Source organism: Zingiber officinale, chromosome 6A, assembly GCF_018446385.1.
Source record: "Zingiber officinale cultivar Zhangliang chromosome 6A, Zo_v1.1, whole genome shotgun sequence".
Classification (NCBI taxonomy): Eukaryota; Viridiplantae; Streptophyta; class Magnoliopsida; order Zingiberales; family Zingiberaceae; genus Zingiber; species Zingiber officinale.
In genome coordinates this window covers 103,633,404-103,660,129 of record NC_055997.1, presented here as the reverse complement: position 1 = coordinate 103,660,129, position 26,726 = coordinate 103,633,404, and the positions used below count along the sequence as shown (strand labels likewise).

Sequence of the window (26,726 nt, the reverse complement as noted above, 5' to 3'; positions counted from 1 at the left end):
ATGCTGGATCCGCTTACACTGCTCCCTTCCAAGAGTTCCAATAGTAATGGAGCATCACCAGAATTTCTAAATGATTTAAGATTCGTGGTATAAATTTCTAAATATTTAGAACAGAATCCATGCTCAAGATGATGGAGATCATGACCTGTGCTGACCTGCTCATCCGCGAGATCCGAACTGGTTAAAAATTACATTTTTTTAGATAAAATAATTATTCCATTCCTTTTTCATGTATCCCGTCTCTTCTCTTTGTTTGTCCGTGAGCGCGACCCCCAAAGAGACAAGATTCACGATGCCGTATACTTCTCTCTCTCTCTCTCTCTCTCTCTCAAATCGTAAAAAGCTGAGAAAAAGTTAATCTCAGGGAATACATTTATAATTAAAAATGTGGAATTGAATCATAGAAATATCAGGGCATAAATCTCTTGATCCTTCATTCACCACTTACCCTCATTATCATAATTTGCCACTCGTGATGGACTGGGGCGAGTGATTTAGCCTTTTCGCAGTTGTTGCAGCAGACAAATCGCAAAAAACTCTTACCTTTTCCCTCTTTTCTCTCGTAGTCTCTCTTCCTCGTCATGGATTCACTATCCTTTGAGGGTTTGGTGAGTAGTAATGCTCGCTCGCGACGCCCGTCTGCCTTCGCGACTGCTGGCGCGCTTTGAGCTCTCTCTATTTTTCGTCACCGGTGCGTTTGGATTCGTCCTCTGTCGGTTTCAATTCGGCAAAGATATGACATTTTCTCTTTGGTGATTTCGTGGCGTGCACGTTGAAAGGTCGTTCCTTGACTATTGAGCGAAACACTGCCCTTTTTTCGCCCCAGGTGTTCTCGTTTCCTCGGCTACGTTGATCGCGACAAAAGCCACGTCTTGCAATTTTTTTCTCATCTTGTTCATCCGTTTCAACTTTTGCGGAGTGGGGATGCACATATTTCTCTTATTGATTTGGTTAACCTTTGGTCTTCTTGCATTTTCCTCTTGTGATCTGCCAGTATTATTCAAATTGCATCTATGAGCAAGATTCAGTCTTTTCGTAGACAGCTGTCCTCGTTTCCTCAGCCCTGAAGCCGATCTCGAGGTAAGGTCGAATCTTGCGATTTCTCATCGGTGATTTTCTCTACATGTTTTATCTTCAGCGGATTCAGCACGGTCGACTATTCTTGTCAATTTGTTAACCATTGATCCTGTGTGATTGCCTCTCTTGCATTTCCCTATTCTCAAATCTTGCAATTTCTCATCGGCCATTTTTCCTGCTTTAATCTTCCGCGGATTTGGCACGGGCGAATTATTCATGTTATAATTGGTTAATCTTTGATCTTGTGTGTTTGTCTCTCTTGCATTTCTCTATTCTTCTATTCCATTTAGCTTTCATTTCTTTCTCTGTTCTATATTGAACCACGACCAATGCACTCTAGTCTTTGTCATTTCCCTAAGAACTTTCTAGCCCAGAGCTTCTCCCTGCAGTGGGCCAATTCAAATTGGTGATTACTTGTGAACTGCTCAATTAATTTGTGGTGCATGGAGAAGAATTTTTCATTTCTGCTCGTCAGTTGCCTGCTTGTATTTACAGGGGATTTCCTGATAAAAGATAATTGGTGGTAGATGTTGGATAGTGAACTTGGGAATTCCAATGTGGCTACTTAAGTTCTCTCAGTGGATTGGGATATCGGTCTTCATCGTTGCTGCACTTATCTTAGCGATTCTTTCTCATTCGTTTCTAGGAGGATGGGCTGCTGACCAGAAGGATGAAGTTGTAGTTCGGTCTCTATCGAAGGGGCCTTCAGATCCTCCTGTCTTTGCATATTGGATATCTGGCACTGGAGGTGACAGTCGGAAGATTTTAAGGTTGTTGAAGGCAGTTTACCACCCGAGGAACCATTACCTTCTTCATCTAGATGCAGGCTGTGAAGCTCTGGAAAGGAAATCCCTGGCCCTCTCCATTGGATCAGAAAGGCTCTTCAGAGCTTTTAGGAATGTTGATGTTATTGGCCAAAGTTATCCAGTGGATAAAACTGGTCCATCGGCAGTTGCTGCAGCACTTCATGGAGCTGCAATTCTGCTCAGACTTAATGCAAATTGGGACTGGTTCATCACATTGAGTGCTTCGGATTATCCACTTGTGACTCAGGATGGTGAGTTCTTATTGTTCCAACTAAACTAGCTGATATTATCATGTTTATCTTCTGTAATATTGATATTCACTGATTTGTGAGGCATCATTATATACCATCTGTTGCATTTCGATCACTATATAGAAGGTTTGCTGTTATCCCCTAGAACACTGTTAGTTCATGCCAGAGTATATATTGCCTGGTGCATGAACTGATGTCATATCCATTCCTTATGGGGGTGTCATGAATAAACTTCTGATTTCTCTTTTGCAACTAAAATGAAGACTCAGTTCCATGGTGACTGAAGATTGCTGTTTCTTTGTGTTATGAGATTATATCTATCCTAATGGTCCTTCGAATCGACTAATCCTGAGGACGATCGGCCCAGTCCCACGGAAGTTTTCCACCGGCCATCAGGTTAAATCGGGAGGCGCTCGTGGTGGTCTAGGCTAAATCAGGAGATGCTCGTGGTGGTCTATCGGCCGCTTTCTCAAGCCTGCTATCCATTGGAGGGAAAATTTATAGTAGTATTTATGCTATTACTGATGGTTTAGCTTTTTCATTATTAGAGAACAGCAGCATGAGAAGGGGAGCCTTGGTGCACAGTAAGTTGTTGCTTTGTGACCAAAAGGTCACGGGTTTGAATCCTAGAAACAACCTCTTGCTTTAAGGCTGCGTACAATGAATTCTTCCCCGGGACTCCGCATAACGGGAGCTTCGTATACCAGGCTGCCCTTAGAGAACAACAACATGAGCTTTCCCTGTAACTATTTTATTGCTTGATATCTGAAAGAGTAAGCTAATGCAATTACAATCAAGATTCTGGCCATTTGCTCACTTTTGTAATGGCCCAATAGTTTTATGCAAGGAAAATATGGTCTTCTTTAGTACAAGTGCATCTTGATGATTCTGATTGTTACTAGAGCAGCATCTTCTTATTCATGGACTATGGGATATGATGCTCTGATCTGGCATATTAATTAAGGCTAACAATGGTTATACTGTATATTTATTTTTATCCCAGCCTAAAACCAATGAGCAAAGGATATTTTCCACAGTAATGTTGTATTGCATTTGTTAATAGCTACATAAATCCTTGTTTTAAATTTATTCCAACAATAATCTGGTCTTGTTTTTTTTCCCTTGTGATGTTTACAGTTTTCTGTTTGTGTAGATCTTCTTCATGTCTTCACATCTTTGCCGAGGAATCTGAACTTCATTGATCACACAAGTGATCTAGGATGGAAAGAGTAAGCAATATCTCAATGTCCAAGAATACCTTCATATGATTTTAGTTTGATTTTTTTTTTCAATTTTTAAATTCTTCTGTCACAGGTGGGGGAGGTTTGACAAAATTATTGTAGACCCGAGTCTTTATATGGAGAACAATACATCACTTTTTTGGACTTCAGGAGATCGCAAGACACCAAATTCCTTCAAATTATTTATGGGTACATAAATGTGCTAAGGAGATTTTAATCTTATCTTTTTGTTTAATTTGTCAATGATGCTTTTTTGTCCATAATAAGACAAAAAATCAAGTTAGAATTTCTTAGTATAGTCTAGTATTATTTTCGTAGATATGTATAGGCAATAACCGTGCTAAAGATGTGAAAGATGTGCGGTAAAAGGTATCGCCAAAGCTTGTGATTGCTGCTTATTGTTTTACTCACTTGAATCAGGTTCTCCGTGGGTGATTCTTAGCCGACCTTTTGTGGAGCACTGTGTGCATGGTTCAGACAACCTCCCTCGCAAATTACTCATGTACTTCGCCAATGTAGCCTATTCAGCCGAAGCCTACTTCCAAACTGTGATATGTAACACCCCTGAGTTCCAAAACACAACAATCAATAACGATCTGAGGTACTTTGTTTGGGATGATCCACCAGGACTAGAGCCACTCTTTCTCAACCAAACAAATCTGAAAGACTTGATAAAGAGCAGAGCAGCTTTTGCTAGGAAATTCATGGAAAGTGATCCCATGCTAAAGAAGATAGATAAGAAGATATTGAGGTGCCAATCTAAGCAGTGGTGTTTTTGCCAAACTGGAAATAAGGCAGTGAAGAATTCAGAAGGTGATCCTTGTTTGAGCTGGGATAACGTCAATATTATTAAGCCAAGTAAGTCGGTGTTAAGGTTAAAAAGTTTGGTAACGGAGCTTATTTCGTCCAATAATCTGTATTCAAACCAGTGTAAATTCTGATATGGAGATCTGTCTATTATTTGGAAGTCTGGCAATTGTGATGCAATGCTCAATCTTCCGTTGGAGTGCACGTCAGATAGTCGATCGAGTACTCTGATATGTCACTTCCAGTTTTTGTCGACAGATAGGACAACCTAATGTAAGGATGAAGCTATTGGATCCTTAGATGCAATCAAAGATCATTTTCAGAATCGTCTGATGAGTGTTCTCCTACATCTTTGTGGAAAATACAGATACCAGAGTGCCATATGTTATTGATAATGTATTTCATATTCTTTTTAGTACATTCTACATTGGAAGTTGTCATTTTGCCTCATACTTTGACATCATTGTCCTCTCTTCTAAGAGTGATGTGTAAATGCATATGAATATATGGTGAGATTTTTTATCGAAATAATTATTTTGAATAAAAAAAATTCTTGATATGTTTCTTGCGTTAGAAATAAGAACATGATTTGACCTTTTGTGAAAACCATCACATGTAAAATTCTAGATCTTTTATATTTAATCATTAGGAATTAGTCGATAAATACACGTAAGTGTTCTTGAATCTATAACACTTTAATACTTATGGAGTTGTGAGGTCACGATTCCTTTGAGCGATCTTTCAATGTTCTTTCAGTGCTCTCTCTGACGATGGGATTCAAAAAAGAAGAAAAGATGACTCGTGTGATCTAGGTTTTATCTGTTGTCCTTTGGTATTTTTTTTTTATATTTTAGTTCGTAATAAAAATAAAAATCACTCATAAGGAGAGACACATTAAAGGGGCTACCATGTCAGATACATTAAAGCCCAAATATTTAAAATTTTAGTTGATCATTTTAATTGGGCTTAACCTAATATTACAGCATGAAATACATAATTATTTCACATATAAAGCTCATGTTGAATTAAGGATGTAACAATATCTCATTTAAACTATATGTGTAATCTTATAAGTATATTTTTGTAAAAAATAGTTGTACAAGCTCAAATATATTGTCATTATCAAAATGTATCTGTAACCAGTCTGGTCCATCAACCATATCAATATAGGATCAAAGAAATAATATTGCATCTATCGTAACTCATCAATGATCACATATGTTGATACAACTGAGTCACATGGATTATGATATGAATATGTCATAAGAAAATTTCATACAATGTGATTGAATATGTTTATTTCTACTGGTCCACCTTACATCTTAATAACATCGAACCATAAATTAAAATGAGTGTGAACCGACCAAAAAGATTATTTTTTTACATAAAATAACCTTAAAAATATAATAACCAAAATAACAAAATTTGCTTATAACATGAAAGCATTCAAAATTATAACTTCCACTAAAATTGAACATCATCTAAGGGCATGACACTCACATGAGCAGTGTGCTCATGAAACACTTTGGATGACTCTCCTTTAGTAAGCATATATGTAATCATAGAGTTTGTTCCAATATTCTTGATGGATAGTTGTCAATTCTGAATTCTTTCTTTAATTCACAACTAGAAATTTGATATCGATATAATTTGACTTCGTCAAGCTCCTATTTTTGTTGGAATATAAAACTATTGACTTAATATCACAAAATAACTTGAGTGGTCTATGAATATTGTCCACTATGTGCAATCCTATGGCAAATATTTATAATCATATTCCATGATTGAATACCTCATAACATGCTATGAACTTTGCTTCCTTGATAGAAGAGATCATAAGAGATTGTTTTGCACTCTTCCAGGAGATAACTCCCTTAACTGGTAGAAAAATGTTATCTAATGTAAATTCCATACTCTCTTGGCATCTAATAGAATCAGAGCTGGTATACCCAACAATCTCTAGCTGATTTGAGCTTCTATAGGTAAGCATATAATCATTTATTCTCTATAGATATAGTAGGACCCATTTGACTAATTTCCAATGATTTAATCTTGGATTGCTCAAGTATCTATCAACATCCCCCATAATATATGCAATATCTGAATATGTATAAACTTGAATATACATTAGACTTTCTATTACTAACGCATAAGAAATCTTTTAACTCTTTTTTCCTTTATGTCATTCTTGGGGAATTGATTAACATTAAATTTATCTCTCTTAGCCATAGGTATCACTGATTTACTATTTTGCATGTCATATCTTTTGAGAGTCTTTTCTATATAACCCTTTTGTGATAATACAAAAGTATCCCAAGAGCAATCTCAATACATTTGTATATCTAAAACAGAAGAGTGGCACTAAGATTTGTTATCTCAAAATCCTTAGCTCAAAATCTCTTAGTTTTGTGCAATATCATTGGAGCAAAATGTGAAGTCATCACCTTGTGGACTCTCTAGGGTTGCCCCACTCTCTGGAAGAGGTGAATCATGGAGGACATTTGCCCTAGCACAATGATCCTATGCATGGGGGAGGTCAGACATCTAACGAGATATTTTACAACCATTGAAAATTGACCCCAAAACCTATTAGAGCAATTACCCATGCAAGTATCAATTATGCCAACCCGTGGGGACAACAAGCCTATAACATTGTTGGCAAGCAAAATATCATCAACATATTATTGGGAGATTGTTGGTGCAATCACTCTCGGATCAAGGTTGACCAGTTTGACTTAGCTCAAGTGGATTTGAGGTTGAGTTTCGATATTTGGACAATATGTGAAGAAGAGGTCAAGTAGGTTAAGATTGACCAGATAATTAATAATATGTAAGAGAGAAGTCAAGTAAGTCATGGAGGACCGGATACTTGACTAGGAAAGTCCTAACTGGAAGTTAGGTAAGATAAATACCTAACTCGAGGGTTAGACAAGGATAAAGTCCTAACTAGATCCTAGGCAAGTCAAAGACCTAACTCAAGGCTTAGGCAAGGATAAAGTCTTAACTAGAGGTTAGGGTAAAGGAAAGTGTAAGTGGATCAAGGAGGACCGCATGTTGGCAAAGGGAAGTCCTAGCTACAGTTAGGTAAAGGAAAAGTCTAAGTGGATTAAGGAGGACCGGACATTGGCAAGGTAAAATCCAAACTGAAGTTAGACAAGAAGAAAATCCTAGTTCGTCAAGGATGATCACACTTAGTGATCAAAAGTCCAATCGAAAGTTGGCACAAGATAGAAAGTTTAAGTGGGTCAAAGGTTGACCAGACATTTGATGAAGAAATTATTGGTGCAGTTTGCACTAACGGTCTAACTCAGGTTTTGATGAATGACAAGTAAGTTAAATTAGGTTTTGTTGTGATCTAACCACCTGATTAAGTGTGTAGGAGAATTTCAGACAGGTCGATAGACTGATCAGATATCTGACAGGAAATTCAGCTAGGTTAATGGGTTGGCCGAATAGCTGGTATGAAGTCCAGATAGGTCGACGGACTGACCAGATATCTGGCTAGAAGTCTAGCTAGGTCAACGAGCTGACCAAATAGTTGGCATGAAGTTCAGACAGGTCAATGGGCTAACCAGATGTCTGGCAAGTTGGTAAGTTAAGATAAGTTACTGGAGAAGAGTGACATTGTGAGGACGCGTTCCGGTTGAGGGACAATAGGCGTCGATCCAGTTTAAGTCTATTTAGGATCCCTAAACTGAGACCTTGACTAGTTCCTGGTCTTAGGAGGACAGGAACTAATTACTATTCTTTATTATTAATTATTATTTTCATAATACTTGTGTTGCAGGCTATTTGGACTAACATTGTTTTGCAAGATAAAGGAGAAAATTTGCATTCAGATGAACAGTGTTCGAAGGCACTTTCAAGGAGTGAAGGAGCCTTCATACTGTTCATAAAAGGCGCCTTCCGCAGGATAAATTTTGGATACAGTCTCAGATAAGTGTCGAGCTGCTCAGGATCAAACATGGCTATGAAAGGCACCTTCCGTAGGATAAATTTTAGACGCAGTCTCAGATAAGTGCTAGGCTGCTCGGGATCAAATTTACCAGATTGAAGGCGCCTTCAATAGATATGGAAGGTGCCTTCCAAGATCTATTTAAGGCAGTCTCGAGAAGGCTTTGATAGAACACTGATATACAAGCTACTGCGCATCTGTTTGAGCTTCTGACTGCTCCAGGCTTCTACTAAGACTCTGCTGCAAAGCTACTGCGCTCGACGATTATTTCGAGGATTTCTAATCATGGCCGGTAGACCGACAACGACACACGAATGCTCCCATTTCGATCCCTAAGTGTCGGTAACGAATTTTATTTGTGTACTTAATTTCTACAAAAGGACAAGTACAATATGTTGCACTTGTTTTAATCTTTTTGTACTCGATTCCCTCTTCTGGAGGTATCGAAAGAGGTTTTTAGTGGATTACCCATTGGTAGGTCCACGGGGCCTGGGTCTTGGAGTAGGAGTCGCCGAAAGCTTCGAACCAAGTAAATCAAATGTGTTTTCTTGTGATTTTGTTTTCGATTTCTTATCTACTTTCCGCTGCGTTCGCACTCACAATTTTAAAAATGAGAAACCAAGTTTTTGAAAACCACGTGAATCACCCCTCCTCTCACGTGCGTATCAATCCAACAAGTGGTATCAGAGCCAAGTTCTGCTCTGAATTGGTACAACCACCAATCAAGCTAAGGGAAAACATTTTCAATTTTTTTGTTCTATCTGAATTGGTGAAACTTTACCTATTCAGATAATTTTTTTTCTCGTTTGATTTTAAGTCAAAGTTAGTACAATACCTCTTGAGTTCTTCTATTTTTTTATATCTAAAAAATTGGTAATCCAAGACCAAGTCTTGGGACCCCCTTTCTATTTTTCTCTTTGTGTGCAAGATTCATGGCTCAAAACGAGGGATACAACACCATCCGTCCTCCCCTCTTCAATGGTGATGACTTCTCATACTGGAAGAAGCAGATGGAATTCCAATAGAACACCAACTTCAACCAATGGTTCAGCATCACCAGAGGCTACAAGGCTCTCGTCGACAATACCGGAATTCCAATAGACCTTGGAATCCAAAAATGAAAAAGAAGGCTGATCAGATCGACTCCAAGGCTCTCAACACAATCCAGTATGGACTAATGAAGGAAGAACTGAACCGTGTCGACCCACTCAAAAATGCGAAGGAGCTATGGGATAAACTCATCGAATTGCACGAAGGAACCAACGATGCAAAGGTAACAAAAAGGGACCTTTATTTGAATAAATTATTTAACATAAAAATGAAGGAAGAAGAATTTGTGAGTCAACTACATGCAAGGATAAAAGATATCCTAAATGGGCTTTATATAATCGACCATCAAATGGAGAACTGAGACTTAATAAGGTATGCTCTAAATGTGTTTCCTTGACATGCATTGTGGGCATCCATCGTGGATGCCTATAAGATTTCGAGAAACTTGTCTAAATTAAAATTATATTAATTATTTTATGAATTAGAGCTACACGAACAGACTAACGCCAAACTGAGAAAGGTATTACTATTATTGTAGGAACATCAAAAGAGAAGACCAGAACCAAACCAGAATTAGAAGTTAAGACTGTCCAAGACTCAGATGATGAAAAGCAACTGGTGAACTTTGTTAGAAAAATGTTTACCAGGAGAAAGAAGAATTTCTCAAAAAGAGACCTATAGAAGATCAACTCAACATCAAATAACAACAAAACGAATGCCACATGTTTCAGGTGCAATAAAATGGGACATTACAAGAACAACTATCCGAATATGAAGAAAAAGAAGGCCCTCAAAGTGACGTGGGACGAATCATCCAGAGATAAATCAGATGGTGGAGGACCGAAGCACACCAACTACTTCGCATTGATGACTTACGAATTAGAATCAGAGAACGAATCGGAAGATGGGTCCGAGCTTGAATCAAGTCACTAGTCTGCACTCATTTCCGAAGGTTCCAATGAGGTATACTTTAAGAAAAGATTTTTTAAAAATTATTGCATGTTTAAATAGGAAATTAACTAACTCTGAAAATTACATAAACGAACTAACAAAAGAAAATAACAAATTTAATGAACAATTAAAATCAAGTTCAACAACTGAACCAATTCAAGACGAAATCCCAACTCAAGTTGTAAAACTTGAGGAGGATAATTTCATACTGAAAAATGAAATAATTGAATTAAAAGAATTACTATAAAAATTCACAACTAGATCCAGATACCTCGACATGATACTTGGGTCACAAAGAGTTGTGTACAATAAGTCCGCACTCGGATACAAGTCTAGCTCAACCAACAAATCCTTTATATCCTTAGTTAATCAATGTAAGACCCAAACTAAAGCTTGGGGTTCCAAAAGCGTGCCTATCCACGTGAGTAGGAATTAATCAATATTATGTATCTAAAAATGAAATCCATTATACTAAATCAAATCCAACTAAAACCTTAAATTCAAACCAAAATAAATCTTCAAAACTAAATTCTAAACTTAAAAACAAAACAAAATAAAACCTAAATCCAAAAGATAAAATAAAATCAAACAAATCAAATTACCATCAAGTCTACTATAATTATAAAAGTAATCAACACAACCCCAAAACTTAAAAATATAACTCAACAATTCAGGAGGAGACTTCAAATTAGTTGACACCTCTAAAATAATAACTTACTTGACTGGGTAATTAGGACTAGCTAAAATGGAGACAACAATTTAATTTGACAAATGTACTAGTGAAGTTTTGGATGATAGTAGGTTAGGGAAACTCTGTCTATGCATGTCTAGGAAGATATGACTTCGACCTAGTGCATTTGGCTTAGTGGAACTAATCGAAGCTACCCCTTATGAATCCTAACTAGTTATACCAAAGTTTTATACTAAGTTCAGTGGATGAGACTATTTGAAAACCTCGAAGGCATGGTTACTCTAAGAATGTCCAGGTAACTCACCATAGCCTAGAAGTTATACAAAAAATACCTGTTTATTGAACTCAAAGTTAAACTTGAATCTAACACAAAGTTATAGGATTCACTGATTGAAAACGTAGATCGGATGAGATGACTAAGTACCTAAAATCAAAAATTAAATTTAAACTAAAATTAAACCTAAAATTAGAAAAAAAATTAAACTTAAGGCTAAAATAAAAAATTAAACTTAAACTAAAATTAAACCTAAAATAAAAAAAATTAAACTTAAACCTAAAATAAAAAATTAAACTTAAATTAAAATTAAACCTAAAATTAAAAAAATAATAAACTTAAACCTAAATAAAAAATTAAACTTAAACTAAAATTAAACCTAAAATAAAAAAAATAAACTTAAACTTAAAATAAAAAATTAAACTTAAACTAAAATCAAGCCTAAAATAAAAAAAATAATTAAACATAAACCTAAAATTAAAAATTATACTTAAACCTAAAATAAAAAATTAAACTTAAACTAAAATTAAACCTAAAATAAAAAAACAATTACCTAAAATTAAAAATTAAACTTAAACCTAAAATTTTTAAAAAATTAAACTTAAACCTAAAATCAAAAATTACACTTAGACTAAAATTAAACCTAAAATTTTAAAAAAAATTAAACTTAAACCTAAAATCAAAATTAAACTTAAACTAAATTAAACCTAAAATAAAAAAATAAACTGAAGCCTAAAATAAAAAATTAAACTTAAACTAAAATAAAAAAAAACTAAACTTAAACCTAAAATCAAAAATTAAATTTAAACTAAAATTTAAAAAAAATTAAACTTAAACCTAAAATCAAAAATTAAACTTAAACTAAAATTAAACCTAAAATTTAAAAAAAAATAAAACTTAAACCTTAAATAAAAAATTAAACTTAAACTGAAATTAAACCTAATTTTTTTTTAAAAAAAAATTAAACTTAAAATAAAAAATTAAACTTAAATTAAAATTAAACCTAAAATTAAAAAAATTAAACTTAGACCTAAAATCAAAAATTAAACTTAAACTAAACTTAAACATAAAATTAAAAAAATTACTTAAACTTAAACCTAAAAGTAAAATTAAACTTAAATATAAAATTAAAAATTAATTTTAAAATTAAAAATTAAAAACTTAAAATTAAACCTTAAAATAAAAAAAGGAAAACAAACAAAAAAACACCTACCGAAGGCGCCTCCAATCAGAAGAGTGGGAAAAATCCCTCCAGTCGGTTGAAGGCACCTTTTGAAGCACATGGAAGGCGCCTTTCATTAAGTTTGAGGGTGCCTTTGTGCAGGATTTTTCCATCGAATAGAGTGTTGTTCTGTTCGTGATTTCAAAAGCAACAAGGGGCCTTCCAACCACTTTCTCCCGCTATTCTTTATCCCAAAACCTCAAAATGCCTCCTAGGTATACCTCAACTTAGTTTATCTCATCAATACTTAGTTCATATGTGTTTTCTTTGTCAATATATGCTTATATACGTGTATAAAATTAGGAAAAGATGACATGTTGTCCCTAGGCCTATTAATACTCCATCTACTGATGTCAGATTCCCCACTGAGCAACTTAGATTTTCTTTTTTATAGCATACATATGTTGCCTTAAAATCTAGGTTTTGAGTAGGACTTTCTTTACCCAGTACTGTGCATCGATTAAAGAGATTATTGATTACTATCAGTTAGATAGACTAGTTTACTGCAGCTATGCAGTAAATCTAGACCTGTGTGCACGGTTTTATAACAATCTGATTAAGATTGATGATCTGACCTATTCCACCAGAGTTAGAGGAAAGGACTTTCACTTTGCCCCCACCTTATTATATGATAGCTTAGGACTTAGGAGATCTATATGTACATTTTTGTGCTACCATGGTAGGGATCTGCCATTTGACAAGCCCTATTCCCATATTACATTAGATACTATCTATATGTATTTTTTTAGGGAGGAGAGACTACCTACAATGTCTGACTTTAGGTCACTCTCTCTTAAAGTCCAGGACTATATCCTATATCGAGTCCTGGCTACTTGCATTCTGTCGATTACATGTCGCGATGTTGTGATGATGCGGCCGTCTCATTCATTTTTCTGTATGCACTATGCCAGTGCCTTGATATTGATATTGCATTACATATATTTCACAATGTCATTCATGCATCTAGTCTCGTCACTAGGCATCAGGCTCATATGCCCTATTGTCACATCTTGACATATATATTTTCGACCATAGGAGTAGATATGACCCAGGCTACATCTAGTTCCCTTAGTGCATATGACAAATTGGTCAGCGTCGGCTAGCTTTAGTGCATATAGACATCACTGTTTAGGGGGTTCTAGCTTAGAGAGCAGGGCCACAGCCAGCCATACCAGTCGAGGATGAGGATGATTTTCCAACCGAGGAAGAGGAGCGGCTAGCGTTTATGGCTGAGGGGCTCTTGGGATATCCTTCGGCTCCGACCCATCCCTCGACCTTAACCCAACCCTCGACATCACTATCCGTCAAGGATTGACTCGCTCGACTTGAGGAGTCCTCCGCACAGCTTCGGCAGTCAGTCTCAGGTGAATTCAACATACTCTAGGGGGAGATGACCACCGAATTTACTTCTCTTCGAGATGACATGACCACCATATTTGAGTAGATTCTTTAGGCTTTGCGAGCACCTGAGCGACCCCTACCACCACCACCACCACCACCACCTGCTGATGATGATAAGACCTGATCATGTTACATACACCATTATACATTGTATTCCTAAACCTAGGTTTTGCTCTTTCTGCCCCTTAAAGGTATTTTTCATTCTTTTTAGGGTCTTTTTCAATTTATCAAGTCTTGACCTCAAGACTTGATTTTCTTTCAATAAGTCCATAGATTTAGATTTTTCTTGATTCCCATGAATATTTTTATATTTAGGCATATATCTAAAGTCCTTAGAGTTATTGCCTATGTTGTTATTTACCTTTCTAGCCTTAGGTTGAGTTGTCTTAGCATGATATACTACATATTTCTCTTTAATCCTATCATGCTTTCTATTCTCATGATAGATAGCATTGAAATGATATAAATTATTTCTAGCATGCTTTCTATCATTATCAAAGGAATTTGCTCAATAAATGATACCTTGGGGTTCCTCTTAGAAGATCCCCCTTGACTTGAGCTTTCTCCTTTGAGCTTGGTCAGTTTCTTCCCCTTTGGACATTGGCTCCGGTAATGTTCATTTTGATTGCAAGAGAAACATACAATGTGCTCCTTGTCTTTTCGTTCCATGGAACCGACTTCCTTGGGCTTCTCTGTAACGACCCGCCTTCTACTGACTAGGCTGTAAGGCCGGACCGTCACATTATGCTGTGCTAAACTATATCCATGACCATCACTAAATCTAGATGCGGAAGCTGTACTAATTAAAACTTTGCTAAGCTCTTATCATTTCTTTATTCTATATGTGCTAAGGGGTGTAATCTAAAATATTCATGACATATTTTACATCCCCCATGGTCAAGGAACTGAACTAAGGGTCTTCCGGCTGTTGTCAGGCCTCCCAATCGATCCATGGATCGATTGGAATGGTCTAATCGATCCAGTGATCGACCCAACATGCTACTGTATGCGGAACTTAGGTTGGATCGATCCAGTGATCGATCCAGCACGCTACTGTGCTCGGGGCAATATTCTGGATCGATCGCCTGATCGATCCAGACTGGCCAATCGATCCAGTGATCGATCCTAGGGCTTTCTGTTTGTGACAGAAGGCATCCGGATTGATCGGCTGATCGATCCAGGAGCTTACTGTTCACGGTACAAACTTCTCAATCGATCGACCGATCGATTGAGAAGCCTCCAATCGATCGACCGATCAATTGGGGTTTCTGATTTCGTACCAGAAGTCCGATTTCAGCACTGTTTCGTGCCTCAATGACACATACAAGTTCTAAAACAATTGGGAAACATTCTAACAACACATAACTGACATTCTAAGCAGGAACACTAACAATCTAAACAGGTCTTTCATGATTCGTAGCATTAAAATAACTGAAATGAGGAAAGTAACAACTTAATAAAATGATAAGGTTTCAGATTTATTCCTAGTTTTCCCAAGGTCTTTATTCTAGGTTCCATCCACACACATCTTCATCATTGCATTGACCTCCAGCCTCCGCTAGTCCATTTTTCCTTTACCTTTATTTGCAGTATAAGGAAAATAGTATCTGTAAGCTTGAGAGCTTAGTAAGAAACCATCTACCTCACTAAAACATGCATACGATGCAATTTATGTTTTTAAAACATGCTATTTGAAATACGTACTGAAAATGCTAAGCATGGCATGGCATACAACACATAGGACTAAGAAACTGATCATGACAATAAGAGCTAATCATAAACTATTATGTTGTATCAACAGAAACTAAACTGATACAAAAGCTGAATTAAGCTAATACTAATCTGATGTTAAAGCTGTACTGAACTCACATAACTATTTTGTGATGTTTGAAAACTATATTCATAGGTAGATCAAAATAATAATCATGCTGCTGTTTGGGCCCGACAACTGTACTTGCTATGCGCGCATCCCTAACTAGACCTGGGTTTGCAAGTCTCGAATTTAGTAGGGTTACTAGGTTATCTGAACCTAGGGACGACTGTGAGAGCACAACCCAATGGATATCTAATCCAGTACAGTGTCACTGAGAAAGTAAAATACTGAACATAGCTAATTATTGCTTGTCTTGCTCTTTCTAGGTTATCTGAACCTGGAGCTAGGTTGTCTGAACCTAGAGGCGACTGTGGGAGCCCACCCATTGGACATCTAGTCCCATAAGAGCTGTAGCAAGACTAAATAAGCTGTAAAAATACTTCTATTGCATTTATCTAAGCTAATAAAATGCCTAAGTTGCATTTTAACTGTGCTAATAATTTAATCGAACACTTGGTATGCGCTAGTTCGCATCCTTTGTGCCGAAAGTCTACATACTACTAAACTGAAGCATAAAATTCATACGGAAGCTACTTATACTGTAGGTGAGGGGTTTCTTACCTCCTGTTCGGATTTTCTTACAAATCTAATCACTAGGTTTTCCGGTGGAGACGATCTTCTCGACGGTTCCCTCGCGTCTACATGTTCCTCTTGCGAAGGGAAGCGTCCTCGTGTCGGAGTCGTCGCCGGAAGGTGCTCCTAGAGCCCTTAGGCTTGGTGCGCCGAGAGAGGAAGAGGAGGAAGAGGTGGGCGGCGGTGAGGGTTTGAGGGAGAGGAGAGTTGCGTTAAAACCCAACCCCACTTAATAATTTCCTATTTATATCAAGTGGTTAAATTCACCCAACTCAAATATAAATATAATTGTTTCTCTTTCCTTTCAGCACGGCCCTGCTGGGTTCACTTGGTTTACTAAAGCTATCTATAAGTCATAGGGTTCGCTAGGTCTCGGGTTCAATTCCCGCGTAGGCTGTTTTCGTTTTCTATTTATTTTTGCTACTTCCGCTATTCTAAAAATTCCATAAAAATATCCTAAAATTCCAGAAAAATACTAGGATATTTCTAATAATTATTTTGGGAATTTTCGAGCGTTATAATCCCCCATACCTTATAAAAAGTTCATCCTCGAACTTAGAATAACTCTGGGTACTTCTGCCTCATACTAGCTTCTGTCTCCCAAGTTGCCTCTTCTGCTGAGTGATTTTGCCAAATGACTTTTACTAATGGTACCTCATTGTTCCGCAATTTCTTAACTGCTCGGTCTATTATCTGAATAGGCCGACTATCATAGCTGAGGTCTTCACGGACTGGTACCGACTGGGGCTCAATCACCTGGGTGGCATCTGGGATATGCTTCTTCAGCATAGAGACATGAAATACATTATGGATGGCTGACATCTCCTGTGGTAGCTCTAACTCACATGCTACCTTGCCAACTCTTCTAGTGATAAGGTACGGTCCCACATATCTGGGACTTAGTTTGCCCTTCTTCCCAAAACGCATTACTCCCTTCATGGGAGCTACTCTGAGGAATACTGAATCCCCAACTGAAAACTCTAACGGTCTGTGCTGTGTATCAGCATAGCTTTTCTGGCGGCTCTGAGCTGTCTTTATCCTCTGGTGGATCTGCTGTATAGCTGCTGTGGTGTCTGCTACTAGATCCGTCTGGAGTTCTAGTTCTTTCTGTTCACCACTCTCATATCAGTATATTGGAGATCTACACCTCCGCCCATAGAGAGCCTCGTAAGGTGCCATGCCGATAGTTGCCTGATAGCTGTTGTTGTATGCAAATTCTGCTAAGCTCAGATATTTGCACCAACTTCCTTTGAAATCTAGGGCACATGCTCGGAGCATATCTTCGAGTACCTGATTTGCTCGCTCTATTTGACCATCTGTCTGAGGATGGAAGGCTGTGCTAAACTTTAACTTAGTGCCCAAAGCTGACTGTATACACTCCCAGAAGTGTGATGTGAACCTACTATCCCTGTCTGAAATAATGGTTCGTGGGACTCCATGTAATCTAACGATCTCCTTGAGATACAACTGAGCTAGCTGCTCCATGGAATAGGATATCCTGATAGCTAAGAAGTGGGCTGATTTAGTCAATCTGTCGACTATTACCCAGATGGTATCAAAACCATTCGTGGTCCTGGGTAGTCCCACTATGAAGTCCATGGAAATATCTTCCCACTTCCATTCTGGAATCTGAATAGGCTGCAAAACTCCTCCTGGTCTCTGATATTCTGCCTTGACCCTTTGACAGGTCAGACAAGTGCTAACATATCTAGCGATGTCTCTCTTCATCCCAGGCCACCAAAAACGTCTCTTCAGGTCTTGGTACATCTTGATGGAGCCAGGATGTATCGCATAAGGAGTCCTGTGAGCCTCATCTAAGATCTTCCTGCGTAGTTCCTCCTGATCTGGAACACAAAGTCTGTCACCAAAGTACAATACCCCACTATTGGTCATTCTGAACTCTCCACTTTCTGATTCTGCTAACCCTTGCTTGATTTTCTGAATTTCAGGATCCTGTTCCTGAGCTGTCTGGATGTCACCAAGCAGGGTAGATGCTAAGGTCATAGTAGAGAGCTGTCCCACTATGAGTTCGAGACCGAAATTTGTGATCTCTTTCTGTAGGGGCGGTGACATGGCTGCTAGGGATAGTAAGGTAGCACTGGACTTTCTGCTAAGTGCATCTGCTACCTTATTAGCTTTTCCTGGGTGGTAGAGGATGTCTATGTCATAGTCCTTGACCAGCTCTAGCCATCTGCGCTGTCGCATATTCAAATCCTTCTGAGTGAAGAAATACTTCAGACTCTGATGATCTGTGTACACTCTACACTGAGCTCCATACAGGTAATGTCTCCAAATTTTGAGAGCGAACACGACTGCTGCAAGCTCAAGATCATGAGTAGGATAGTTCCTCTCATAGTCCTTGAGTTGTCTGGAGGCATAGGCGATCACCTTGCCATTTTGCATCAGCACTGCTCCTAGTCCCAATTTAGAGGCATCACTATAAATGTCAAAGCTGCCTGTGTTTTCTGGTAGAGTCAGAATAGGTGCACTGGTCAATCTCCTCTGTAGCTCACTGAAGCTGTTCTCGCAGTTCTCTGTCCACTGAAATTTTCTGTTCTTCCTGGTGAGAGCTGTCAGTGGGGAGGCTATCCTGGAGAAATCTTCTACGAACTTTCTGTAATAACCTGTTAATCCCAAAAAGCTTCTGATCTCACTGGCGTTCTTGGGTCTTTTCCAACTACTCACAGCTTCTATCTTACTGGGGTCTACCATGATACCATCCTTTGAGAGGATGTGACCCAGGAAGGACACCTGATCTAACCAAAATTCACATTTCGTGAACTTGGCGTACAGCTGGTTCTGCTGAAGGGTCTGCAATACTATTCTCAGGTGCTCGGCGTGTTCTTCCTGAGTTCCTGAATAGATAAGGATGTCATCAATGAATACGATAACAAACTTATCTAAGTATTCTCTGAATACCCTATTCATGAGGTCCATGAAAGTAGCTGGAGCATTTGTCACGCCAAAGGGCATGACTACGAACTCGTAGTGTCCGTATCTAGTCCTGAATGCTGTCTTGGGTATATCCCCTTCTTTAACTTTCACCTGATGATAACCTGATCTGAGGTCTATTTTCGAAAACACTGCTGCTCCCTTTAGCTGATCAAATAGGTCATCAATTCTAGGAAGAGGATACCTGTTCTTGATTGTGAGTTGATTCAGTGCCCGGTAATCTATACACAGGCGCATGCTCCCGTCCTTCTTCTTCACGAACAATACAGGCGCTCCCCATGGTGAGTGACTAGGGCGTATGAAGCCTTTGTCAAGCAGCTCCTGTAGTTGCTCATGAAGTTCCTTCAGTTCTGCTGGAGCCATGCGGTAGGGTGCTTTGGAGATAGGATTTGTACCGGGAATGAGTTCTATCTCAAATTCAATCTCCCTGTCGGGTGCTAGACCTGGTCACTCCTCAGGGAAGACTGCTGGGTAGTCACATACGACTCCGACCTCTGCTAGCTGTTGGTCCTTGTCCTGACTGGTATTGACTACCTGTACTAGGAATCTCGTACATCCTGAATCCATTAACTTCTGTGCTTTTAGAGCTGAGAGAAATTTCTTGGCTTTTCTCTTTGGTTCTCCAATGTACTCGAACTGCACTTCTGCTTCAGGTTGGAATACGACTTTCTGTTTACGACACTTGATAGAGGCACCGTATCTGATTAGGAAGTCCATTCCAAATATGACATCATAATCAGTCATATCTAGTACTATCAGATCACAAAAGAGTTCTCTGTCTGCTATAATGACTGGCACTGCTCTGAGCCAGTGCATAGATGCCATAATTTCTCCTGAAGGTAGCGTCGTCAAAAATTGGCTACTGAGTACCTCTGGAGGTATCGCTAACTTTTCGACAAATGCCCTGGATATATAAGAATGGGTTGCCCCAGTATCGAATAAGACAGTTGTACTTTGCTGTAAAATACTGATCTGACCTGTAACAACTATCGAGGCATTTGCTACGTCCTCTCTGGTGAGTGAGTAGATCCTCGCATTGGTCGTAGCTGGAGGGGCCTCTAATCTGCCCTGGCTGATGTGTGGACCATCTAGAACGGCCTGCATCTGATGTAGCTGTGCTGGCTGGCCTCCGTACTGAATCAGCTGTGGTTGAGGAAGAATTGTCTTGTTTGGGCACTGCTTAGCCATATGCCCTTCCTGTCCACATTCAAAGCATCCTCGTGTGCCCTTACGATAAATTCCAGGGTGGAATTTCCCACAAGTAGCACATTTGGGATAACTAGACTGTTTACTAGCTGGTCCTCCTTTCGGGTAACTCCCTGGTTTGCGCTTGCTGCTGGAGTTCCCTTTCCAGTTAGAGCTGTGGCTCTGTTGTTTCTGAGTACCTGAACCTCCTTGTCCTTTGGACTCTGAGAGGACTTGCTTCTGCTGCTTGATATTGTTCTGGTAGTGTTCGGTGGTTAGAGCACTGCTGACTAGTTCTTCGGTAGTTTGCGGCCTATGAATGCCGCCAGCCACGTTCATCGCTATTTCCGGCCTCAGCATCTTGAGCATCAACCGAACTCGTTCTTTTTCTGTGCTGACTAGTTCAGGGCATAGGCGAGCCAATCTGTTGAATTTCTTCACGGCTTCCTCCACTGAAAGGTTGCCCTGGTGAAATTCTGTGAACTCGTCGTAGTGGCGGTTCGTGACCCACATGTGAAAGAACTCCTCGAAGAATTCTTTCTCGAAGTCAGCCCATGTCATCTGGTTTACTGGGCGCTTCGCTCTAATTCTCTCCCACCACATACGTGCATCTCCGGCCAAGCAGAAGGAGACGCACTTCACCTTCTCATGTTCTGGCCAGTCCAGAAGCTCCATCGTACTCTTCAGTGTTTTGAACCAGGCCTGAGCATCCCATGGTTCACTAGTGCCTGAGAAATTCTCTGGCTTGACTCTCTGCCACTGGATCAGATAGGCTTCTCTTCTTGCCTCTGTTGCTGGGGCTACTGGTGTGTAGGCTGGACTGGTGGAACCTCTAAGACCACTGGCATTGCTAAGTTTGGTTCCGGGGTGACTGTGGGAGTATTCTGCTGATTAGCCTTTAAGGTGGCTATCTCCTGTTGCTGTTCAGCTAGCTGCTGCTGTAACTGAGCCACTAATGCTGTAAGGTCTGGGGGAGGCACTGAACTGCCTGCCTCGTGTTGGGGCTAAGTAGCTGGTGCCCTTCTAGCTGGGCGTCCTCTTGCCATTTCTAAAGGAAAAGAGGACATAGATAACTAATACTATCACATTTAACTATTTACTATAATCAACCATGTTAAACACTATCATATATCAACATGCTTTAGCTATCTATACACATGACAGTAATAAAACATAAATAAGAGGAGAGGTGTTCTTACTTGGAAGCTGCAGGTTCAATGCTGATGTGTGTGAAGGAAGTATGGAACTTGCTCTGATACCACTCTGTAACGACCCGCCTTCTACTGACTAGGCTGTAAGGCCGGACCGTCACATTATGCTGTGCTAAACTATATCCATGACCATCACTAAATCTAGATGCGGAAGCTGTACTAATTAAAACTTTGCTAAGCTCTTATCATTTCTTTATTCTATATGTGCTAAGGGGTGTAATCTAAACTATTCATGACATATTTTACATCCTCCATGGTCAAGGAACTGAACTAAGGGTCTTCCGGCTGTTGTCAGGCCTCCCAATCGATCCATGGATCGATTGGAATGGTCTAATCGATCCAGTGATTGACCCAGCATGCTACTGTATGCGGAACTTAGGTTGGATCGATCTAGTGATCGATCCAGCACGCTACTGTGCTCGGGGCAATATTCTGGATCGATCGGCTGATCGATCCAGACTGGCCAATCGATCCAGTGATCGATCCTAGGGCTTTCTGTTCGTGACAGAAGGCATCCGGATCGATCGGCTGATTGATCCAGGAGCTTACTGTTCGCGGTACGAACTTCTCAATCGATCGGCCGATCGATTGAGAAGCCTCCAATCGATCGGTCGATCGATTAGGGTTTCTGATTTCGTACCAGAAGTCCGATTTCAGTACTGTTTCGTGCCTCAATCACACATACAAGTTCTAAAACAATTGGGAAACATTCTAACAACACATAACTGACATTCTAAGCAGGAACACTAACAATCTAAACAGGTCTTTCATGATTCGTAGCATTAAAATAACTGAAATGAGGAAAGTAACAACTTAATAAAATGCTAAGGTTTCAGATTTATTCCTAGTTTTCCCAAGGTCTTTATTCTAGGTTCCATCCACACACATCTTCATCATTGCATTGACCTCCAGCCTCCGCTAGTCTATTTTTCCTTTACCTTTATTTGCAGTATAAGGAAAATAGTATCTGTAAGCTTGAGAGCTTAGTAAGAAACCATCTACTGTTGGAGCAATCCCAATGGTCCGTGCGACCATGTGTTTTGGTGTTTGGGCAAAGGGTTTAAGTTAGGTTCACCCTTGTATTTGATATGTGTATTTGAGTTGTGCAGGTTTGCAGGATACACATGTGACTCAGGTTGATGGCTTCGGGTCTGGTGAAGGATGGAGCATCTGAGGGACCATGGACAAGGCAGCGAGGACAAGGGCCGAGGGAAGCGACTTCGAGGCATACGCGAAGGATGGCATTGGGGACGAGCCGCGGGCTTGAATGCATCCGAGGGACGAGAGCCAAAGGAAGTAGGCTTGAAGGTAAAAGGTCAAAGCTGCAAAGGAAGCATCAAGTGAGTCATAAGGGTGAGGGTACGAGTGCACGAGAGATTGTACTCGGAGTAAAATCTTAGCTGTTAGGGTCTTACTATAGCAGTACTGTAGCAGTCGACTGCATGTTTCAGCAGTCGACTGGCAGCGAACAGAATGTGTGGAATCGAGCCGTTGGGATGTAACGGTCGAATTTCCACAGAGGGCAGTCGACTGCATGTTTTAGCAGTCGACTGGTAGGCGGGGTTTTCCAACCCGTGGCCTATAAAACCAAAGCTTGGGAGCTTGGTTTGAGTTGACGAAATAGAGGTGGTTAATCTCTATTAGTAGTCTACTTGTGCCCTAGCGTCAAAAGAGCTCTTGTGAGGGTTGTGGTGAGGTTTCTCCACCCACAAGGAGGTTTGAGCTAGCCGGAAGTTTTCCGGGGAGTAATCCACCGATGGATAGGGATCGTCCACCTTACGGACACGCCGTGGAGTAGGAGCTTTATCTCCGAACCACGTAAATGATCGTGTAGCTTGGTTTGCATTCTTTCCTTTAGTATTTAGCTTTCTACTTGCTTTGTTTGCATTTCCGCTTGCGCACTAACGTTGTAGAAAGAAGCGAGTATTTGGGGGCGCCGTCTATCCAACCCCCCTTCAAGCCGGCCGTCCGATCCCCAACAAGTGGTATCAGAGCAAGGCCGCTCTCCGTCGGACTAACCGCCGAGGAAGCAAAGATGACCGGCTTGATAGATCCGCCAAAGTTCGAAGGAGGAAGCTTATGGGATATCACCTTTTGGATGGTGAAGATGAAGAACTTTTTCGAGACGGATTGGGACACAATGATGGTGGTGGAAGAGCCATTTGAAGTCCCTAAAGACAAGAATGGGAAGAAGCTCCGAACACGACATTGGACGGAGGAGCAAACCTCACGATCGGAGGCAAACTCAAAGGTAATAGCAATTTTAATTGATTTATTGCCTCCTAATGTGATAAGTGGTGTAGGTAAATATGAGAACGCCCATGAATTGTGGAGTAAAGTAAAGAAATTTCCATGGGAGGAATTTTTGCCTACACAAGAAGAAGAAGAAAAATCCGAAGAAAGTGATGAAGTGGTCCAAGAGGAGAAGAAGGACCAATCGGATGTGGAGCCCAAGGAGTTGGGTTTAGTAGCTCAAGAAGAGGAGGTGGAGAAAACGGAAGTTGAGTCACGCTCAATATCCGAGGAGGAGAAGGAAGATGAGGTATCATCTACATCCTCAAGAATTGAAGAAGATTCCAAGACAAGTGAAGAAGATGAAGTCTTGGAAGTAAACATAGCAAGCACCTCCATCGAAGTGAAGTCAAAGAACAACATAATTTGCTTCGGATGTAATGAGAAGGGACACTACAAGAGTAGGTGTCCAATGAGTAAGAAGAAGGTATCTCCTAAACTCAATTCAATTCCTTTAGAATCTAATTTGAGTTGTAGGAAGAAGAAGGAGAAGAAGCACATTAGATGTTTCACGTGTGGAGAACTTGGACACTACCACACAAGATGCTCAAGGAAGGGAGAGTTCAAGAAGTTGGAGCATCTAAAGAAGTGGGAGAAGAAGAAGAGGAGCTCAAGTCAAGGGGGAGCTTCAAGGGTAAGGGAGGTATACCCTAATTTGAAGTGTAATTCAAATTCAAATTCTTATCTTCCCATGCATGCTAGGAGAAATAATGATTATCATTATGTAGCAATGAAAAATTTTGGATTTAGATATCATGATAGGAGTAGGGTAAATGTGGATTATAACCCTAGGAAATCTATGCATGATAAATTTAGAAATGATAGACCTAAGGAGACCCAAGGCATTAATCCCAAGAAGGGGAGACACATGCCTAGAAAGGGTAGGTCTAGGAATGTCCATGGTGGACATGTTGACTCTAGGGTTAGGAACCTAGAGAGGGAGAATCAAGCTTTGAAGTTAAAGCTTGATAATTTGGAGAAATTCCTTAAGAGATTCACTATTGGATCTAAAGGATTAAATATGGTGTTGGGTAGTCAAAGACCCAATAATGATAGATCGGGTTTGGGATACCAATCTAGTCCCTCCAAGGTCAAAAGGAGACCATGTGCTAGGGTGACACATGATCATGGCAAGAGAGAGTCCTCCAAAGCTAAGGGAAAGTCTTATGCTAGGGTTGCATATGACTATAGCAAGAAGAAGCCAATAAATGGCAAGGGAAAACCATTTAATGGTAAGGAGAAATTAACCAAGGACAAAGTGTCCAAGGTTAAGAAAGTTAGATTTGTAGGCCAAGTTTCACCGGGGGTGGACCGATGTGGCCTAGCCATTGTGGATGATTCACCTAGGGAGGTGGCTAAGGCTAAGAGCTCTAGGGGGAGCTCTAAGAGACAATTTGGGACCCATGGCCAATGGATCTCAGGTGGGTCTTACTTGGGAGTCTAGGTTAGGTCATGGAATGTGCCAAGTGGTTTGGAGACGGACTTGAGTCTCAAACCTAGGGAATTGACACACATGAGTTGTGTTTCATGCTTGAAAATATGACATTGGGGTCACATAGCATGATAATTGGTTTTGGATGTATAGATGCCATATAAACCAATGCTAGGGATGCATTGTGGGTTAGTATGGGCAAATACATCAAGAGGAAGCCAAAACTAGGACTTTAGGTCAAGGTTCAATTGAACTTTTTAGCTAGTTTTGTGTTTTGTGTCAATCTTGGGATTGGTGATAGTTATATTTTTATATGTATTTTTTCCAAGTAGACATGGGTAAAACAGACCTCTCCACAAAATTTGGGGATTTTTGGAGGGCTGTGGAATTATTGGTGCATTTCTGAAATTGGGTCAGAAATACTGAAAAAGGCTGAAAAACTGTGCCAGTTGACTGCTAGTTTTAGCAGTCGACTGCACCAGTCTACTGCTAAAACATGCAGTCGACTGGCTGGAAACAGAAGCATTCTGTTCGCTCAACCAGTAGCGACCAGTCGACTGGCACTTCTTGCAGTCGACTGATACCAGTCTGAAATTGTTTTCAGCACTGGATTTTGACCAAGTCAACTCATACAAGTGTATGAAATCCATGGGGGATAAACACACAAGTTCAGGGTCAATTGGAATGACAAGTTTTCAACAATTAGGATATTATTGGAGGACTTTTTGGATGTTAGGCAAAGGGGGAGAAGTAAGGTTTAGTTGGGAAAACCTGAACGTGCCTTTGCGTAGGGGGAGCCTTGGGATAGGTTCTTAAAAAGCCCGTTGTAAAAATCCTAGCTCATGGGGAGCGTAGGTGTAGGGGGAGCCTTGGGATAGGTTCAAATGCATGATGCATTGTTATGGCGGTTGCCAAGTGTGTAGCCTTGGCATCGTAAGACCATTCTGCGGAGTAAGTCCAAGTGTATAGCCTTGGCATCGTAAGACCATTCGGCGTTGTAAGTCCAAGTGTGTAGCCTTGGCATCGTAAGACCATTCGGCGTTGTAAGTCCAAGTGTGTAGCCTTGGCATCGTAAGACCATTCGGCGGAGTAAGTCTAAGTGTGTAGCCTTGGCATCGTAAGTCCATTGTATGTATTAGCATGTTTATTTGCTATTTGTTTTCCCTAACTTAAACGTATTGCCAAACACCAAAAAAGGGGAGATTGTTGGAGCAATCCCAATGGTCCGTGCGACCATGTGTTTTGGTGTTTGGGCAAAGGGTTTAAGTTAGGTTCACCCTTGTATTTGATATGTGTATTTGAGTTGTGCAGGTTTGCAGGATACACATGTGACTCAGGTTGATGGCTTCGGGTCTGGTGAAGGATGGAGCATCTGAGGGACCATGGACAAGGCAGTGAGGACAAGGGCCGAGGGAAGCGACTTCGAGGCATACGCGAAGGATGACATTGGGGACGAGCCGCGGGCTTGAATGCATCCGAGGG

The 26,726-nt window shown here is 39.9% G+C and overlaps 1 protein-coding gene across 3 annotated transcripts; it reads left to right on the top strand.

Annotated features, from left to right (window-relative positions):
• Nucleotides 1–380: 380 nt before the first annotated feature.
• Nucleotides 381–4,622, top strand: LOC121997212 (beta-glucuronosyltransferase GlcAT14A-like). Of its 3 annotated transcripts, none has more exons than XM_042551506.1 (5): nucleotides 381–691; nucleotides 1,724–2,134; nucleotides 3,288–3,363; nucleotides 3,449–3,564; nucleotides 3,796–4,622. In XM_042551506.1, exons 1-5 carry the CDS (start codon nucleotides 619–621, stop codon nucleotides 4,314–4,316), a joined length of 1,197 nt encoding a protein of 398 aa, XP_042407440.1. In that variant the 5' UTR covers nucleotides 381–618; the 3' UTR covers nucleotides 4,317–4,622. The 3 variants fall into 3 exon arrangements, with proteins under 3 accessions (XP_042407440.1, XP_042407438.1, XP_042407439.1); XM_042551504.1 differs by having other exon boundaries at nucleotides 381–1,080; nucleotides 1,573–2,134; XM_042551505.1 differs by having other exon boundaries at nucleotides 382–691; nucleotides 827–2,134.
• Nucleotides 4,623–26,726: the final 22,104 nt, after the last annotated feature.

What these genes read in the sequence shown, in the direction of transcription:
- LOC121997212 (XM_042551504.1), top strand. Translation starts at nt 1,633, where the DNA reads ATGTGGCTACTTAAGTTCTCTCAGTGGATTGGGATATCGGTCTTCATC. An exon ending in TCCACTTGTGACTCAGGATG is followed by an intron (nt 2,135 to 3,287) that starts GTGAGTTCTTAT and finishes CTGTTTGTGTAG; the next exon opens with ATCTTCTTCATGTCTTCACA. An exon ending in TTCCTTCAAATTATTTATGG is followed by an intron (nt 3,565 to 3,795) that starts GTACATAAATGT and finishes CACTTGAATCAG; the next exon opens with GTTCTCCGTGGGTGATTCTT.